Raw genomic sequence first — 20840 nt, forward strand, 5'->3', positions numbered from 1 at the left:
CTTCCCTGTTTATTTTCCTTTGTATGTAAATTTTTGTTGGTAACTAGACATTTAAAATAATACATTGTAGCAACTTTTAATTTTATTTTTCCCCCTAGGGTATTTTTTGTCTTTTGTTATTGTTGTTGTTTTTAAGTAATTTGCTTAGATTTAATATGCCTCTCCTGTGGTTTGTTTTGGTTTCTCCTCCATTTTAAAAAATTTTCTCTCTCTCTTTCTCTCTTTTTAAAGCATAGGTGTTACTCTTATTTCTTCATGGGTCAGGTCAAGTCAAGACTAATTGTTTGTACTCAAACAATAGGAAGGCTTCCAGCCTCGCTTGGTGGGTCTATGTGGAGGTTGGGAGCACATTCAAAGCTCAGGCAGTTTTCAAGTCTACCATGACTTTTACCTTCTGCCTGGCCTTCTCAGATCTCTGTACATGTGCTCAGACTCCCAGTCATCCAGGAATGTGTGAAGAGCTTACATCCTCTTATGGGCTCCATGTCTGTGCAGCTTCCTTAGTCTCCAGGGATGTGTGGAGAATTTATCAAGCCCCTCTAGGACTCTCATATCCAGGATTTTCCTGGAACGTCCCTATTAAATTTCTGGCTAATTCTCCTGTCTGCTGCTGTCCCAAGCAGGACTAAAAGCTCAGGATAGAAGAAATGTGGGCTTTTCCCATTTGTCACTGTGAGTGTAGGTTCCCACCCTTCACTCCCAAACGTGTCAGCCCCCTCTGGCAAACAAAGATGCTGGTTTTCACAGCTAGCCCACTCTGCTAGAATTCTCATGCTGGATCTACTGGGGTAGGGAACTGGGGCAGCTCAGGAAAGAATGCCAAGGACTGCCTGAAAACTTACCTCAAGTTCAGCAGTTTTGAGAAGATAAGCTCTTCTCAATTTGTTGTTTTTGGTTGGTTTCTAGAGATCTGAAATGGTTGTTTTTGAAAAATCTCTCTGGTTTTATAGTCGCTTTTTGGGGAGAGGATGTCAACTCATTCACTTCTTCATAGTTGGAAGCCTCCTGCTTTCACTTAGCTTTTGGCCTGCTAAATTCCTACTACCATTACAGATCTTAGAAGCTCTTCAGAAAAATTTTAAAAATGTTTTCCCAACATTTTTTTTGGCATTTTCAGTGGATTAGTCTAGATATCTAGTCTGTTATACAGAAAAGTTAATGCTTTATCAGTTTTTTATGACCATTAAATGAATTTCTTTATGCAAAGAATTCAGCAAAGTATCTGTAACACAAAGGGGCTCAAAAAACAGTAGTTATAATAATGTCTGAACACTTACATTGTAGGGATTTTACAACTTTGTTTTATTTAATCATGACTCAGTTCTGAATATCCAGAAACTATATTCTAAGCTACTACAAAAGCCTTCCTGACTGGTCTCTCCATTTTCAGTCTCTTCGAACCTTTGATCTGTTCTTTAATCCTCACCTCACCAATACTCCCCAAATATTCTTTTTTTAAATTTTGTTTTATTTTATTATGTTATGTTAATCACCATACAATACATCATTAGTTTTTGATGTAATTATGTTGCTTCTGCATAGTTTTTCATTACTTACTATTATTCTCTTGGTTTTCCACTATAGTCCTTTGTAACCTGGCTCCCAGTTTACCTGTAAACTCTGTCTCCTGCAGCTCCCTGCACCTGGTGGGTTCATTTACTCACTCTCCTTTCATTTTCTATTCTTACTACCTCCACTCTCACCGCCAAGCCTTGGCTTGAGCTTTCTCCTCCTCGTCTTCTTCCCTGCCGCTCTGCACCATCTCCCTTCCTGGGTGTACCCTTCTCTCTCTGTCACCTACCCAGTTCTTACGGATCCTTTAACATCTGCCTCCTTTCATTCATCTAGTGGGCATTTGTTCATGCCAACAAGGGTGAGCTCCAAAGGCTGTCTTGAAGGTGCTTTTCCCCATATAACTTACCAAAAACAAACAAAACATTACATTTTTATCCTACATCTAGCCTAGTTGTGGCTCCACATTAGGCAGAAATCTCATTTTTGTTCAGTTGATAAATCACTTTTATCCCACTTTTGACTACCTCCAACTTTAATATAATTAGGAGATCAGCCCTTCCCTCCCTGGAGTTATACATCTATCCTAAGCAATCTATCCTGGTTTAGATATTGTCTCTTCTGGGCCTATGACACAGCATATGGTTATAACCAAGTAACAAATATATTTCCAGAGGAAAAACTTAATTATAATTACGAGTCTCATCACTGAGGTAGTCATAAATTATGTTGCATAATGTTCTTAAAATTATAAAACTATTAATATTTGAGTGCATTAATTATTTTGTTTCATGCTGTGCAGGCAGCCAAGAGATAATGGCTTCCCTTTAGCAAAAAAAAAAAAAAAAAAAAGTCTATTCAAATGCCTGGTTTGCTCTCAGCCTGTATCTCATGCTTTTTCTTTGCCTTCTTTTTGGTATCCATCACCTTCCCTATGTTTTTGCCAGTTAGTCATCAGTGTGCATGAGATGAAGTAGAGAATACTGGAATCCTTATCAGTTTACCAGCCGGTCAGCCTCCTTGACCCAGTCTCACCCTTTCCCACACAGGACAGGGACAGTGGGAGAGGGAGAGGAGGTCATGAAATGTGCTTAGAAGAGCAAAGGACTTAATAAAAGAGGAAAAAATAAGAAGTTAAGAAGGATAAGGGAAGCATAGGAGATGTTCTAGAATTTTTACCCACTTGAGTGGAAATGAACCAGTCTTTCACAAGATCACACATATTTAAGAAATAAGAAAAAAAATACATTCAGATGAGAATTATCTGATAACACCTCTACAGAAATTTGGTGGGTGAGGCAAAATGAAGAGGGCTGGCATAATGTGTGTCTTACCTATGGTGGCTTACTCTATTAGCACAGACAATCACAGTTGGTTGCTAAAACACACACTTCATCAACCAAAGGTGGCCAAAGGCTTATTCCCATTTCAAAATATTACTTGATACTATATATAAAGATGTATCACTATTGTTCTTGAATTCCAAGGGACTTGAAAATTCCATACAAATAATTTTGTTTTCCATAAGTCAATGGACTTCCATTTAATCTTATCTGACTGTGCTCTAGAAAAACAAGAAACAAAAAAACACATTTGGCTAGTTACAGATACATCTGAACTGGGATGCAAGAGGAAGGGAGAATAGGTCATTTTTACTGAGGCAAACTGCTGAGAAAAATAAAAGTAGTCATACTCTTTTAGCAATCTGCTTTCTTCTTACCCAAAACATAAATCTCACTGTTGACTACAGCTGTACTGAATCGGTATTTAGAGAACTTCATGGGCGCCCGCTCTGTCCATTGATCTTGGCTAGGGTCATACTGCAACAGTCTGTTGCTTAGTCGGTCCGGTTCTTCATCAGGGAGATCCATCTGTGTGAGATATGACAGCTGATATAATAACATACCACTCAGAAATCTCTGTGAGTACGTGAATGCAATTAATCTAAGCAGACAGCCAAGGAGATGAAGAGGAGTTAGCTGCTGAGACTCACACTCGCAAACACACCAGATCCCGTGACTTGGGGTGATAAGTCTACCGTCAATGTCAGAGGAATTTGGACTCTGTAATAATGGAGCTAGGGGGTCGGCTCATAGCAAACAATCTGTGATCTGAGCAAGGAGACAAGACAGCACTTTTTTAAAAAAATGAAGCAATGGCAGAGCCTTAAAAATGAAACCCAACTTTCTTGAACAGTATTTAAAGTGCAATTTTATTTCAGCAAACTTTATAGTGCTAGAGTTTAATGATATTTGTGAGAAACTCATTTTAATAATTCATAAGGCATTTTTCTTTATATCTTTCTAATCCAAATGGAACAAAATTAAGAAAACATTTTAGTGTTTTAGTAATTAGAGTATTTTTATACTATAATTATGACCTATATGGGAATGGTCTGAACTTCATCTTCAAGATTGATGGATTAATATACATTATTTGCAGTTATTTTTATGTATTTATTTTACTTATATACATTTTTAATGACTAGAGACAGTAAAAATTGAACTATTTATTCTTATACACAAGAATATGGCTTCCCCTGATCATAAACTTCAGGCAAAGTAGTGCTTTTTTAAAAAGCCTTCAGTGTGTCAAGAACTTTTATAACTTCAGTCTAGGATGCTTTTTAAATGTCTTTTGTTTTGGATGCAGGTGTTTGACACAGAAATAATTGCCATACTTATGAAAGTTGTAATTAATTTAATTACTTTAAATACACCAGGGATATGATCATTATGATGCAATCACAACCCCAGGTTATCTTGCAATTTAATGTATTGTATTAGATAGGGACCAGCAGAAGCTTTTGTTATGCAATAAATATCCACGTGTCATTTGTTCAAAGACATTATACTGTAACACATATTGACTTTATTGTTTTAATTTTCCTTCTAATTTTTAAGTATTTGATCTTTATTTTAGTGGCAAGAAAACCAAAGAAAAGCTTCTACATTGTCTTTGGAGCTTATTCATGCAAAATAACTATGTAATGGATAGCTCTGAAAATGCTTAATTACAAAGGTTTTAGCTACTAGCTGTGATTAAATCTGTACTACGTTTTGATACACAGGACACATTTCAAAATGTATTAAATGTGATGTTCAAGGTTTAAAAACAGGTATGATATATGGCAAAACCCAAGCTTATGAAATGAATGCAAAAAGCATCAGTTTTATCAGTTTTATCATGAAGCCAATTTCCCAAACAAGAAAGCATACAGGCAAAAATAAGTTTGCTTTCTGTCATGGGGATGGACAATGAGCTAGTAAGATTCATCTTATGAGAACAACTGGTAGGCCAGGGCAGAAGGCAGCTGGCCTGCTACTACCACGAGAGTTCAAGGCACGGGGGGGATGGGGGGCGAACACCCAGAGAGAAGGGGAGGGCCCCTGTGGTCATGCTCTACTGACTCAGCAGTCTTGGCTTGCCATCTCTTTGCTGGGCTTCCATGCAAATGGTATCCTGGTTTCTCTATCCGCTGGTGCCCAGCAAAGCCATAAAATGTATTAAATCACAATATACTTTTGTGGAAATGACTGGGCCATCACAGGTTGAATATTCTGGTTTCCCATGTAGAGTAAGAACTTTAAATTTGGAAAAGACCTGAGCCTTACTTGCCTCAGCTCACACAACTACTAAGCAGACAGAAGTGGAATGAGGATCCAGTGTCTCCACCTCTTGCTTAGATGCTCCCTACAGATAATTTCTCAGCATAAGCATCTTTCATAATTAGCAAGAATGGGAAGGATTATAAAGAGCATAGCATGAATACTGAATGAAGTCATGTCTATGAATAACACACTTTAAAATTCATTCTCCTAAACTGCTTTAACACTTTACGATGTTAAGTTTAATAGTCTATAAAATAAAAGGCATTTTACCAAGATGTAAGTCATGCTCTTTTAGTGTTCAACAACTACAGTATTTTTCAACACAGCACCAGACGTAGCACAGCCATGCCAACTAGGTATATAGGAAATTTCTTAACCTGAGGGGTCCAGCCTCCGATCACGTAAAGTTTATTATTCACGGTTACTACGGCATGGCATGCCAACTGCAGTGGAAGAGGAGACACCCTTCTCCAACTATCCCGTTCTACAGAGTACTTATCCACACAGTTTGTAATGAGATACTGGTTTTTAACTTTCATCTGTCCTCCTATAACATAGAGGTCATTATGGACACTGCCCAGAGCATAGAGCTCTCGAAATTCAGCGGTGCATAACTTTTCCCAAAACTGGTTTCCTCTATCGTGATACCTGCAAATTAAGAGAGAAAAACCAGGATTAGTGTTAACTGGAAAACAACTTATCCAAGAAACACACTTAAATTTCTTTTCTAGCTAGAAACAACACGATTTGGTTCATCTAATTGGGGAGGAAGAAACATTAGTATAAGATAGTAGCACAGGTTTGTGCTGCTTTTTTTGGCAAGGATTGATGAACAAACTATAATGTGCATGGAAATAATTAACCACATCTCTGCAGAATTTTAGAAAATATATGGACAAAGTATAGATTATCCAGGACTAGCTTTCATTTCCTGATTCTGGGAAAGGAAATCAAGAACAAATAGGAAATCTTGCAGCACGTCATTTGTAATTTTACTATAAAAGAGGAATAAGTAAAAATGAAGAAAAATACAAAAATGTCTTATTCTGTGGACTAGAAGTCTCACTTTATTTTTATTTAATTTTTTTGAAGATTTTATTTATTTATTTATTTGACAGAGAGAGACACAGTGAGAGAAGGAACACAAGCAGGGAGAGTGGGAAAGGGAGAAGCAGGCTTCTTGCAGAGCAGGGAGCCCCATGCCGGGCTCGATCCCAGGGCCCTGGGATCATGACCTGAGCTGAAGGCAGACGCTTAATGACTAAGCCACCCAGGTGCCCCTAGAGGTCTGTCTCACTTCATTAGAGCAATCAGCTTTCCAGTAGAGAACCTCAAAATATCTCAATTCAGAGATTTCTAATGGGACAAGGTAGAATATGTAGAATTTTAAGGATTGTTCTTATAGTTCTAACTGGCTTAGAACAGAGTCAGGAACACCTGTAGGTGTCTGCTACATTTAACATCTATTTTAATGCTCTGGGTAGGATAATTTTAGTAATTTCTTCCATGAAAAAGTATGTCAGTCTGAGAAGGGTTTTGGGAGGTAGGGACACCAGGATATACGGTCTTTGAATACCTCCTAGAGTCCAACACATTAATTGATTGTGTGTGTGTATGTGTGTGTGTGTGTGTGTGGCATTATGTAGTCACTAAATATATGATTTTGTGGGTATCCTTTGTCTTGCCTCTTGATAATGGTAAGTCTGTTTTCTCCAATCATGATTTGGGACAAATAGTCTAAGAAGAACAAAAGTACTTATGGGGACAGTGGGATATGAAATTAGATCTGTCCCAGAAAATCCAGAATATATTCTGGAATTCAAAAGTAAAACAAAACCAGGAAAATATGGAAAATAAGAAAAAAAAAGTTCTGTTTGGAAACAAATGAAGAAATGATGAATGTTCTATACAGAGTACAGTTTTAAAGTATAGAGTACAGTACAGTTTAAAGTACCCTACTTACTTTGTATCAAACATTTGACAGTGAATCGGATTATATGAGTTTTGCCCAGTTGTTCTGAGCCAACTCTTACATTCTTCCCTAGAGACAACTCCTTGCTTTAGGCTTGACAGGGAAGTTGGAAGACAATGTTCCTTTCCTGTCTGGCTTGTCACAAACTGAATGCAGAAACTCAACAAATCCAGTCATCGTCTTCTGTGTAATCTGGGTAGGAAACCAGTCCCTAGAATCACAGTTGGTATTTTCACCACTACTTTCAATTGTACTAGATTTTAGAAGAGGAAGGAGGATTAGGTGTCAAGTGTGGGGGATACTGAAGTAAAGCCAGTGGATGAATATATCAACAGAACTAAAAAAAATGGGTTTTTGCCTTTCTGAGACATGGTTTAAGAAAACAGGCCAAGAATGAAATACATCCCATGAAGGTTGGGAAGTACATGTTTGCTGGGCAAGCTTGCTAATCTGATTTTCAACACTTTGAACTGAAAATGGGGAGGGAAAACGCCCAGATAAAACTATAAAACATATTATTAAGAAAAATGGATATGACATAAAAAGGAAATAGTGACAAAAGTGGCTCAACTTCACAGAGGTTGATAGTGTAAAGACAACACTTACATCCTCAGCTGTGTGTGCACCCAAGTATGAGAGAAAGTTAAAGGACACAGGAAGGTGTATCTTTTCTGAAAAGAAATGGCCTACTAGGGTACAGGTCTATTTCCTAAGTCAAGAAGAAATATATCTGCATAGAAATCTATGAACTGTACCGAGGCAAGTTGAAGAGCATCCAGGCAAAGATAAAAGGGATAAGAACAGAAATAATAGAGTAGGAATGTAACACAAAATGATCATTTCTCACACATATCACAAAACTGGCACCTAACATGACCTTCAGGAATGCTCTAAGATTTTAACTATCTGGGTATCTACTGGAAGTCCGGCTCATTGAAGCCCAAAGCAATGCTTTTGATAATTTCATTATTTGCCTTGCTGACAATTTCATTATTGGAAGAGGTAAGCAGGGTAACGGATACTTTTACCCTAACTCTGACCACTGTGGAGTAGCTGGTTGGTGATGGGAATGTGGCTGAGTTCAAGACAGATAAGAAGGAAAACACAGAGTATATAGTTAGACATATGTCATCAGAAAGGGAAGTAGGCTTTCAAAAAAGTTAAGAGGAAAGATGCCTGAGGATCATAAGAAAGACACATGGACAGGGCTGGACGTTTATTAAAAATAATGGCAGTCAAGAAATGGGCAGAAGACATGAACAGACATTTCTCCAAAGGAGACGTACAAATGGCCAACAGACTCATGAAAAAATGCTCGACATCACTCTGCATTAGGGACATACAAATCAAAATCACAATGAGATACCACCTCACACAGGTCAGAATGGCTAAAATTAACAAGTCAGGAAACAACAAATATTGGTAAGGATGCAGAGAGAGGGGAACCCTCTTACACTGTTGGTGGGAATGCAAGCTGGTACAGCCACTCTGGAAAACAGTATGGAGGTTCCTCAAGAAGTTAAAAATAGAGCTACCCTATGACCCAGCAATTGCACTACTAGGTATTTATCCAAAGGATACAAACAGTGATTTGAAGCGGCACCTGTACCCCAATGTTTATAGCAGCAATGTCTACAACAGTCAAAGTACGAAAAGAGCCCAACTGTCCATTGGGAGATGAATGGATAAAGAAGATGTGATATATATATATATATACACACACACATACACACACACACAATGGAATATAACTGAGCCATCAAAAAATTGGAATCTTACCATTTGCAACAATGTGTATGGAACTAGAGGGTATTATGCTAAGTGAAATAAGTCAATCAGAGAAAGACAATTATCATACGACTTCACTCATAGTGGAACTTAAGAAACAAAACAGAAGATCATAGGGGAAGGGAGAGAAAAATAAAATAGGACGTAATCAGAGAGGAAGACAAACCATAAGAGACTCTTAAGTCTAGGAAACAAACTGAGGGTTGCTGGAGGGGAGGGGTTTGGGGATGGGGTAATTGGGTGATGGGCATTAAGAAGGGCATGTGATGTAATGAGCACTGGATGTTATACGCACCTGATGAATCACTAAACTCTACCTCTGAAACTAATCATATACTATATGTTAATTAAATGAATTTAAATAAAATAAAAAAATAAAAATAATGGCAGAACTGTGGACTGTCTTGATGAGGAAGAAAAAGAGCTATGCATCTATGATGAAAAGAAGGGCCCTTGGGATCTGACATCCTGGCTCTGTAGTCTATACCTGATTATTCTGAAGAAGGCTGTACTTGCTGCCCAGGGCCATGCTCGGTCCCAAGGGCATAGGGCCAGGTCATTCACCCAGGGCTCTGCAGTCCCTCCCCCATCACTACCAGGGGAGATGAAGGTGAAAAGGGGACAGGTGCTTTAAGCAGATAATGGAATGTTAAAAGATGACAGGAAAATAGTAGGCCTCTTACTTCTTTCTTTGTCCCAACTTTGCCGGCAAGAAGAATTCCTTTCTCACTGAAAAGTCTGAACAAACCCTCCTAGAGGGAACTGAGAGGGGGAGGATACTGAAGGAGAGCTTTACTGCCTAGTGCTTATTCTATGTACATATTTCTTATTTACCCAGTTAGACTGAAGCCCTGAATGCTTACTGAATACTTGCTGCAGAAACAGTAAATGAATGACTAGTCCTCACATAGGAGACCTAGAGGACATGGTACTTCTTAGCAGACACTCCTTTCTCCAATGATTCTAGCCTTGAAGCATTCTTAGGCCACAAACATTTCATGCTATTGGAGGTTTAGGAAAGATCTATAAATTAAGGATACAGAACGAAAACCGAGAGATAATTAGTAATTTTTGGTTGAGAAAAAAAATTATTTACTACTCTGAATTATGAACTAAAACATAAATTCAAAGGAATCCATATTAATAAACTTTTCTTCTTGTTAAAAGTTGTCTTAAGCTCTTCAAAACTTGTAACTAAACAATTACATCCTTTCATATAGATCAATAATGAAAGCTAAGCATGAAATTGTACAGTGGAATCATAACATATATACATTTAACTTATGGAAATCCACCTGTATGCTCTGAACAAATAAAAGGAAAAAAATAATTTTAAAATGTGGGTGATTTCATTATGAATTTTCTATATATGTAAAATATGTAATTACAGGGTAATTTTACTACACATCTTTGAAGAGATGATCACTCTTTCAGGAGTACTTTCTTCTACCATTGCTAATGTCAGAGCAAGATAATTAAAACCAATTTACAAATATTTGCGAGATACAAACCTATAGATTTCAACATTCTTGTTCTTTTGTCTAGAGAGTTTAGAGGCACTTGCTTCTCCGGCCACAATTATGGTGTTGTTTTCCAGGACCACACCAGCACACACGGTTCCCAAGCCCTCTCCATACTTGGGAGACGAGACAAAATAGGTCTTCCGTGAAGCGGGATCATAACAAAAACTGGTGTCCCCATAGTTCCTATGTCTTGACCTGATTCCTGAAGAGTTGTTGCCAATGCAAAGCAAAAGACTAGTAGTCTCCATGCCATAACGAAGATTTAGAGAGTGCTGTTGGGGTGTCTTGATGGCTTTGAATGCATTCTGAATTATGTCAATGCAATCTGCATCACACAGAAGCATTGTGTTCCTTTTCAGGGCTTGTCTTAAAAAAGAAGGGTTTATAAGTTCCAATCTGACTTGCTTCAAAAGCTCAACAAGATGCTCTGTGCGCAGTTCTTGGTTATGATTTACCCATCTCAGGACTAAGTCCAGAATGCTCTCCTCCCTGGATATGTTAAGGTCATCTGATTTAATAAGTGTCAGAAATTGGTGTGCTTCAATTTCTAATATTTCTTCATGTAAGCTCACCTCAGCAAAGTGCTGATACAAGTATTTCTTCGATTGATCAGATAAATCTTCAGCTCCAATCTGCTTTGCAAAATAATAGATACCTACACAGTTCGAGGCATCCATATGGTCCATCATATATTTTTGACACACACTAAAGATTTCTTCCATCTGCATAAAATAGGCAGCCATAGCGACAGTCTGAACATTGGCGTTATCGATCTCTAAAGCCGCATTGTACATGTAATTCAATATCACGGACACGCTTTCTGCTGTGATGTCATAAAGTATGACTTCCCTTTGAGTACATTCGAGTAGTCCACAGGTGAACATAGCTTTGAAATAAGGACTAAATGCAGCCAGGACTAGCCTGTGGCAAGGAAATTTCTCCCCTTCTGCTATGAGTATGACATCGATCATTTCTGCTAATTCTTTCATGCTCTTAACTTGATTCAGTAAATTCAAACTATGTTGGTATTTTTCTTTTCCCTCAGCCTTGCACTCCATGATACACTTTTCAGTGTTTCTAAGTACGTCTTCTTCAAAGGTAGCTGGATTCTTGCGGGGCTATTTGCATGTCTGATTACTCAAAAAGCTACAGAGACGTGCTGGAACACTCCTGAGGGAAAGAAAAGAATCCGGTTTCCCATAAGAAAACAATTCTCTGTGATTTAAATATGCAGCATTAGTGACTAAAAAGTATTTATAAATAAATTTTATTCACTCCAAACGCAGTAGTTTAAGACAACCACTTTTGTATCTAGAAATAATGTCAGTGATTGCATAAACAGTAAATTATCAACTACTAACAACATTAACCTAATCAGCAGCAGAGATTTTTTTTTCTAGGAGGGCTGGAAAGTCCTCCCTCCCAAGGTGAATGGAGAGAGAAGTGATAAGATGGCCCGTTTTGCAACTCCATTTGCAGTTACCAAACACAGCTGCCTGCAGGCCAAGGGGGCAGGGGCATTAGGTAACCTGCCCTCTGAGGACGTGCATCTCTGAAAATGTCATGTGCACCTGCCAAAAAAAACCAAAAACAAAAAACTGCACTCAAGTGTTATAATGGCCCCAGAACCACACAGGATGGCTGAGGAAAAAAAAAAAGTCTATTAAAATTCTGCCCAGACTTTTCCTATAGGGCAAATAATTCAAAACAGTGCTTTGGAAAGCACAGCCAAATGTCTGCTGATCTGAGAATTCACAAGACTTGAAACTTACAGCTAAATCATCCTCAACCTAGAATGTGCACAAAAGCCATCCCATTTCTGTATCCCCACTCCTTGCTCAGCTTTTCTTTGTTCCTTACTTCACAGTAGTGGAGATGGACTCACTTCTCCCCTTAAAAAGCCCTGGTCTAATCAGAAGTCTCTTTCAGCTAGTTGTCTGTCTTCACCTTGCCCAGGGGAATGGAAACAGGGTGTTTCAAGGAAGCTAATTAGCTGTTTGGATTTAAAGAAGGAATTCCTAGAGTCAGCAACCTTCACATTGAGGAGCACATCTCCGGGCCCTGTCACCCTGTCTAGTTCTTACTTGGCTAGAAGTTGCATGCAGTAAGAATGAACCATGGTAAAAAAAGTCAGTCCTAGGAGTTAAGAGAGGAAGAGAGGTGATAATTTCAATCATATGAAAGCATAATTTGTCAGCTGCAAAGGTTCTACATTTCTGTAATCCTATCAAGATTAGAAATCTCAGCAAGATTTCTCCATCTCAATTCTCACTGTGTCTCAATGAGAAATGGCACTTTTTTCAGTGTTGAATTAAAGTTCATTTCAGGAAACAAGTGTTAAGCACGATAGGAATGTTTAAGTATATGATGGCAACTATGAGACCTAAAAATCACTGTGCTAGAGTGTGTGGAATGATAACAACTAGCCGGTCTAAGAATCTGTATACTTGAAATAGGAATAAAAACCCTTCTTGCCAGATTTTCCAGCACTAATGCCTCAGCTTTATTTCAATAAAAGCTTAAAACTTTCTTTGTGAGGCCCTGCAGATTAAAAGTGAACCTTTGTTTTTTACTTTCATTTGTTTTAGATTTTTACAAAGAGAATCCAGTTATGGGTAATTAAGAGGTCATTATATTTCTGACTCTCTTACAACACATTATGAGTAGCCCAAATCATATTATGTGGGCCTCTTTGTACACAAACACATCAGTCAACTTTAAAGATGGCAGCTGTTACTTTGAGCTGAAAACCAGAAAAGTTTCCTTATAAGGAGATAAATACGAACGAGTTTCTCCTATTCTATTTGTACTGATACCTAAGAATCACTTAGAGGATATCGATACCAGTGCTAGGAAGCCAAGAGCAGTTTCCAGATAGGATCACTAGATCGAATATGAGGCAGGCCGTTCAGAAAGTGCCTCAAGTTCCCAGAGTGTTGACCTTGATGCTGCTAGGAAGAAATGAGATGCTGGGGGCTCAAATGTTGTGACTGTAACCCTAGGATTTTGTATATATATATATATTTTTTAAAGATTTATTTATTTGAGAGAGAGAGAGAGAGAGAGAGCGCGGGCCCGCACCAGCAGGGGGAGGGGCAGACGGAGAAGCAGGCTTCCCACGGAGCAGGGAGCCTAATGCGGGGCTCGATCCCAGGACCCTGGGGTCATGACCTGAGCCGAAGGCAGACGCTTAACCGACTGAGCCACCCAGGCGCCTCAGGATTTGTATCTTTAAGGCAGGAACCAAACCACCCTTGTTGAACTTTGTGGCATAAGGCTATCTTAATAAAAACACAAGCAGCATTAGTTTGAAAGAGAAGTATGTGTTCCTTTTCTTTATAAATATAGTAGTGCCTTATAAACACTGTGGACAATGTTGGGTTTCCCCCAGAATCCAACCTGCCTTCTGTTGGAGTGGATGGGGTAGGACCACTGTGACTGGTTCAGGGATGGGTGTGAGACCGGAGATGGGCTTAATCAGAGTGAAGCTCAGGTTTCTGGCTCAATGGCTGGCGGCATCCGTGTGTTCTGCAGATGAGAGGTCTGGAACTGCTACAGCCATGTCCCCATAAGTCAGCATGAGGACACAGCTAATACAGGGAAGAAGGCAGAGAATCCAGAGTAATGGGTTTGAAACATGCTTTATATCTGTATTTTTCAGGCTTCAGTGACAAACTATTTCCTTTATTGTTTAAGCTAGTTTGAATTGGGATTGCTGTAACTGACACTCAAGAGTCCTTACTGGTATAAGTGACATATGCAAAAAGGTTGAGAAAAGGTTGCCTAAGGTAATTGCAATCATATATTTTGTAAAATTCCACTTTTGTTATATTCTTATGTTTTCTATTAGTATACTGTCAAGTAAAAGAACCATAGAAGCTTCTAGTTATCTTCATTTTTTAAAAAGATTTTATTTATTTGAGAGTGAGCGCGCGCGCGCGAGAGAGAGAGAGAGAGAGAGAGACGGGGAAGAGCAGTGAGGGAGGGAAGAGGAGGGGGAAAGAATCTCAGGCAGACTCTGCACTGAGCGCAGAGCTAATACGGGGCTCGATCTCACTCTCACAACCCCGAGATCATGACCTGAGCCACAACCAAGAGTCAGATGCTTAACCAGCTGAGCCACCCAGGCACCCCTTCATTTCTTCTTGATAGAAGGCAATATACACTAAGTCACTCTTCTAAGTTTACCTTTTCTCATTAAATGGACACAACATTTTACAGGTGCAGGAACTGAGTTTTGAACGCAGTTCTATCTGACTCCAAAGTCTGTACTCTTAACCATTCACTCTCATGCAAGTGTGGGCAAAGGAGGGCCAGAGAGTAAATATTTCAGGCTCTGTAGGCTCTAGGGTCTCTGTCCTAACAACTCAACTCTGCTGTTGTAATGCAAAAGCAGGCATAAACAATACATAAACAAATGAGCATGGCTGTGTGCCAATGAACTGTTTTAGGGCTATTGAAACTTGAATTTCATATATTTTCATGTGTCATGAAACAGTATTCTTTTGATTTTTAAAAGCTATTTAGAATGATAAAATCCATTCTTAGCTTATGGGCTATACAAAAACAGGCCGCAGGTCAACAACTCTTGCTCTACTGTTATAAATCAATCCACTTTCTAGATCCTGAGTAGGACAATATCCCATCTGGGTGCCTAACCTCCACTTCTCTGCTTAAGCCCAGTTGGAGAGTTTTGATTCAAAAAGATTCAAAAAGATCATCTGGTTGTCCCCAAGATTCCCAAATATAAATCAATTTCTTCAATAAATACTTTATTTGGATGCAGCCAGTCTGCCCCAAATATTGGCTGTAACAACAACAAACACTTTTAAAACAGAAATAATCGTTCCCAACATTCTGAAGAAGCATTTATAAATTTTTTAGATGGGTGTATATATTTATTAAGTATCCCCTTCTTCTATTTGCCTTTTATACACCTCCTGAAAGCTACTCGAAATTTCTATGGATTTATGGACCAAATGAATTTACCGATGGAAATCCTGAAAAATATCCAGGCAGTTAAATGCACCACCACACTTCAAAGACATTCTCAGCAATGTGTCCTGTACCTATAAGGTGCAGAGAAGATACCAGCATTGCAGATGGGGGCTTTGAGAGAGTCCTGGGTTTGAATCTCAGTTTAGCCATTTACTTGCTATAATCCTAAAATGACTTAACCTTTCTAAACCTTGGTTTGTTCATCTGTAAAATGGGGAGGATGTATATAAAAGTAGTTAGGTCAGTTCTTGGCATCCAAGTGCTCCATAAATGGAAATTATTGTTATTTTACAGTGTAGCAGAGTGCAGCTTAGAGGCTAGAAACACGGGCTTTGGCTGGGTTACCGAGGCCTGGGTTTGAATCCTTGCTCTACTATCTAGTAACATGAGCAAATTTCTTAGCCTCGTTCAGTTTCCTCACTTGAGATTAGCTTTGAGAATTATTTAAGAATAGTTGGGAGAATTAAATAAGGCCATGCGTGTACAATACATCATTTGCCTGGTAAAATCTGCTTGGTACAGCTGAAGCAGGATATACCTGTATAAATAATTTTCTAATAATAACAATGTTTGGGTCCATATACAAACTGCTTGTGGGTACAGACACAGCTCATAAATAAAAGAGAGCTGACAGCAACTTTTTCTTATAATGAGGGCAGAGAGGGCATTCTCCTCTCATCAGCAAAACAAAATTGTATAAATGTTCTCATGATATCAATGGAAAGTTATTCTCTGCTCCAATTTATAGAAGACTGAACTGATGCATTCATATTAATAGTACCCATAATAATAGAGAAAAAATGAGTAGCAAAGATAAATACAAATCACAATAATAAAGCCTAATTACTCTGCAAATCCAAAATGCAGTTATACCCATGTCCAGTATATTTAGTTTTGAGAGATGGACTGCTACAAATTTTAATGTGGCATAAAAATGTTAATTTAAGCTGCCAAGGATTTGCTTTTATAATGTTTAATATTATAATCTTTACATTATCTTTAAAGTTGCTACTTTTCTTACATAATGAATGATACATGAGCTTGCTTCCATGTTTTGCTGAAGTCAAAACTAGTTTAAATTCATAGTAGCACTGTTTGAAATAGCAAAAATGTGGAAATAACCTAAATATTGATTAACATGAGAACAGATAAACTGGAGGATATTCACTCAAGAGAATACTGCACAGCATAAACAAAAAATGAACTAGAGCTACATGTATCAACATGAATTTCACGAACATCATAATCTATGCAAAAGACTGCAGACGAATAGATGCTACAAACCATTGAGCTCATGTTTAAAATATGCAAAATAATTATGTTCTAATAGAGTAAATATAGACAATATATTCTGACAAAATAAATAAATGTGCTCTTTCTGCCAAATAAAGAAATAAAATCTTTAAAAAAGTTTTAAAAATTATATATTCTTTAAGGATACATACAACTCTGGTGGAATATAAAGAAATGAAGGGTAATTATAAAAAACATCAAATTCAGGATAGGGTTGCCTTGAGGAAGTGTGGAAGGAGGGGATACAATTGGAGAACTGCACTTACCGTGGTGAGCACTGCACAATGTCTGAAATCGTCCAATTACTATGTTGTACACCTGAAACTGATACATTATGTCACATATACTTCAATAATAAAGATAAAAAAATGTGTCCTGAGCCTATTGTCACCAGCACCACCCCTCATTCAAACATCACCAGGCCCTTCACAATCTGGCATCTCCCCACCTTTCCTACCTCATCTCCTGGCTTTCCTTCCTTATACTTCAGTCTTTTAGTAGTACTGAACCACTAACAATTCTAATGCGTATGTTACCTTTACACACGGTGTTCTGTCTGGAATATCCTTCTCCCCCTTCCACCTGAAGAAATACAAGTGGCTCTTCCAAATTCAGTTAGACATCACTTCCCCTGTGAAGCCTTCTCTGCCCTTCCTTGCCTGTACCTTGAACATAGTGACTGTTGCATCTGCCTGCCTCCCCTTTCAATAATGAGCACATTGAGGGTAGGGGGCTCATGTTTTAGTCACTTCCAAACTCTTAACATCTGTCTGTGATGATGCCTGCTACATTAGGGCTGCTCAATAAGGTCTGTGCAACTAAATGTTTTGCTTTGTCCTAAATTACAATTTCATGATAACCTTTTTTTTTCTTCTTATTTCATGCATGTTAATAAACCATTATCTTGAAGATTCTTTTCTACATTTAAAAGTTGTGCTTGATTCTTTAAGTTGCTCATGTTTTTTCAAGTCAAGCAAATCACCCAGAATCCTTAACTTGATTTCCTTGATGCACTGTGACACCCACTTCTCACTTCACTTCTACTTTCAAAATTAATTCCCAGTTGCCACGTGCTCTCAGGGATTCGGCCCCAATTTTTAGAGAACTGAAGCCAGAGATCACAAATTGGCTGCTCACACTTTTTTTTTTTTTTTGCAAAGTAGTTGTTAACATGCAACTGTAACATTGTAACATCTACTGAAAAAAATGGAAGGCTTGGCAACATTGGAGCCTTCATTCCCATGGTGACAACAGTGTGTTTGACCTGAGTAGACCGTTGCCACCTCTCAGATGGCACATCTTATCTCCTTTCCCCAGCCCCCATTATCCTGAGTGTCAGTCCTCATTTATAATTCTCACGCTGTTGCTTTTCTCCCCCCGCCTTTTTAGTTACCCTCCAGCCACTTATTTGTGACCTCTGTTTTTCACCATTCCATCCCCTCACCTTATTTTGCTTCAGTATCACAACCTTGCACAGACACTGTTAGGAAATGGCTACCTTAAATGCACTTTGAGTCTCCCACTAGTATGGAAAAACACCTGGTTCACTTAATAGCAATAATCCATCCCATACCCTAGGTGTTTAATAACGGCCAGGCCTATAAGTGATAAAGCTAAAAAAGACAAATTTCCTTTTTGCTTTCCTTTGAGGAGTTCACACTGTTTTGCATTCTCAGGGCACTTTATACTTTTCAAAGTGCTTTAATATGCATTGTGCAGTAGCTCATTAGTTCCTCTTAAGAATCACGTGGGGGGGGGGGAATGCAGCATAATTATATTCCTGGCTTTAAAGTTAAGAGAGTTGCCTGGGGATACTTTCGATGCTAATTGAAGCTTTTTAAAGTGCCAGGCACTATTCAAGGCCCTAGGCAGACAGCCAGGAAGGGAAAGACAGAAGGGTCCCTCCCTTTATGGAGCTTATAGTCTAGTGAGGGAGGCAAACGTTAACGTAGATAATGCTAGGACGGTGACTACTGCCACATTAAAGAGGGAAGAGACTCCTGGCTGAGCAAAGCTGGTCTCGAGGAGGAAGCGACTGGCTGGGCTGAGCTGTGAAGGCAGGAGCCGGCCCCATGACGACGGGAGGGAAGCGCAGTGGGTCCCACAAGTGCCAAGGGCCGGGAGGCTGCCCCCAACTCCGGCCCTCGACCTTTCTCCATTGGCCTGGCCCTAGAGCTAAGACAAGGCCCTCGACAGGGGCCCGCGTTTCCTCTGTCACCGTTACTTACAAGCTGCTGACCCCCGGCTTGAGGCACGGCCCCACTGGCTCCGCAGAGGCCGCAGGGATGGCGCCGCGACCTGGCCCTGTGGCCGCGCGGACCGGGCCAGGCTGGCCGGGGCGGGGCAGCTAGCGGGCTTGACCAGCGGGCACTGCCCAATATGGGCCTGTGCGGGCCTGGTGATATAAATAGACCGCGCTGGGAGCGCAGGGGACCGAGGGCCCGCGCCCTGCGGAGGGGGCGGGGGGCGCTGGCAGCTCCTCTGAAGTGACAGGTGCTTGTCCTCGGCGCCGCGGGAGCCCGGGATCGGGCGGCTCTGCGCCTGCGCTAGTCGTCCAAGCGGCTCTGCGAAGGCAATCCGCAATCTGCGGGCCCGCGGGCCGCTCTGCGCCTGCGCTAGTCTTCCCGCGCGGGCCCGCGTGCCGGGGCGGCGGAAGCTCCGCCCTTAGTGGGCGAGGACATAGCTTTAAAGAGAATCTGGAAATCAGATTTCTATAAATGACACATCTATCCGCTTAATCTTTTTAAAAAATGCAAACGACCAAAACCCAGTATGTGTGGGCTCACTGAATGTGGCCAGGGAATAGGGTTGCCAGATGAAATGCTCAGTTAAATATAAATTTCTGATAACCAACAGTTTTTAAGTATATGTCCCAAATACTGCATGGTCAATTCACATTTAACGGAATGTGGGTGCTTGTTGTTGCTTCTTTTGGGTTCTGTACTTTTATTTGCTACGTCTGGCAAGTCTACCTGGAAAAACCAGCAGCCCCATGACCTTCGGCCTCAAGTGGGAGGTCCCCTGTAAGCCTGAGAAAAGACTGATGAGTAATGCCCAGGTTTGGGGTGGTGCAGGGAAGAGGAATGTTTCCTGGAGGGAAGTGTAACAATATCTATTGGGTGGATAAGGCAGTAGTATTAGGTCAGCCGGTTTAAGATAAAACAAATTTGTGTTAACAAAAAATTGTTATCTTATGCAAATTTATTTCTTATATTCTGGAGTGCAGACATCCAAAACTGGTCTCCCTGGGGTAAAAGCAAAGTGTCTGCAGGGCTGCACTTTTTTTTTTTGGGAGGCCCTAGGGGAGAATCTTTTTCCTTGCCTTCCCAGCTTCTATTAACTGTACTCATTCTCTCTCCAGCTCATGGCCCTTTCCTCCATCTTCAAAGCCTTTGGAAACAGAGCTGAGTCTTTCCTAGATTGCACTTGGTACTGATTTTTCTGCTTCCCTCTTTCCTTTATTTAAATTGTGGTTAAATATACATAACATTTACCATTCACCATATACATAAAATTTTAACCATTTTTTAAAAGATTTTATTTATTTATTTGACAGAGACACAGTGAGAGAGGGAACACAAGCAGGGACAGAGGGAGAGGGAGAAGCAGACTCCCTGCTGAACAGGGCGCCGGATGCAGGGCTTGATCCCAGGACCCTGGCAGATGCTTAACCGACTGAGCCACCCAGGTGCCCCAAAATTTTAACCATTTTTAAGTGTATAATTCAGTGGCATTGAATACATTCACAATGTTGTGCAGCCATCCCCACTAACCATTTCCAGAATTTCGTCATCAGAAAGAAAAAGTTTCCCAAACAGCAACTCAGTACCCATTAACTCCCAATTACCACCCTTGCTCCCCTGCTTCCCCTCTCCTCCCAGCACCTGGAGACCTCTATTCCACTTTCTGTCTCTATGAATTTGCCTATTTCAGGTGCCTCATACAGGTAGAATCATACAGTATTTGTCCGTATATGTCTGGCTTATTTTAGTTAGCATAATGTCCTCAAGATTTATCCATTTATCATTCCTTTTAAAAGTTGAATAATAGGGGCGCCTGGGTGGCTCAGTCGGTTAAGCGGCTGCCTTCGGCTCAGGTCATGATCCCAGGGTCCTGGGATCGAGCCCCACGTCAGGCTCCCTG

At 39.9% G+C, this 20840-nt stretch overlaps 1 protein-coding gene across 1 annotated transcript in view; it reads right to left on the minus strand.

The window, feature by feature from the left end:
• KBTBD12 (kelch repeat and BTB domain containing 12) overlaps positions 1 to 17850 on the minus strand; it is a 68629-nt gene extending 50779 nt beyond the window's left edge. Inside the window, exons 1-4 of the mRNA XM_032412159.1 lie at positions 16964 to 17850; positions 10395 to 11576; positions 5501 to 5771; positions 3233 to 3383 (exon numbers count right to left, since the gene is read on the minus strand). Coding sequence (XP_032268050.1) covers positions 3233 to 3383; positions 5501 to 5771; positions 10395 to 11464 — 1492 coding nt within the window. The 5' untranslated portion in view covers positions 11465 to 11576; positions 16964 to 17850. The remainder of the gene's footprint in view (positions 1 to 3232; positions 3384 to 5500; positions 5772 to 10394; positions 11577 to 16963) is intronic.
• Between the last annotated feature and the right edge of the window lie 2990 nt (positions 17851 to 20840).

Source organism: Phoca vitulina, unplaced genomic scaffold (assembly GCF_004348235.1).
Source record: "Phoca vitulina isolate PV1807 unplaced genomic scaffold, GSC_HSeal_1.0 scaffold13, whole genome shotgun sequence".
Classification (NCBI taxonomy): Eukaryota; Metazoa; Chordata; class Mammalia; order Carnivora; family Phocidae; genus Phoca; species Phoca vitulina.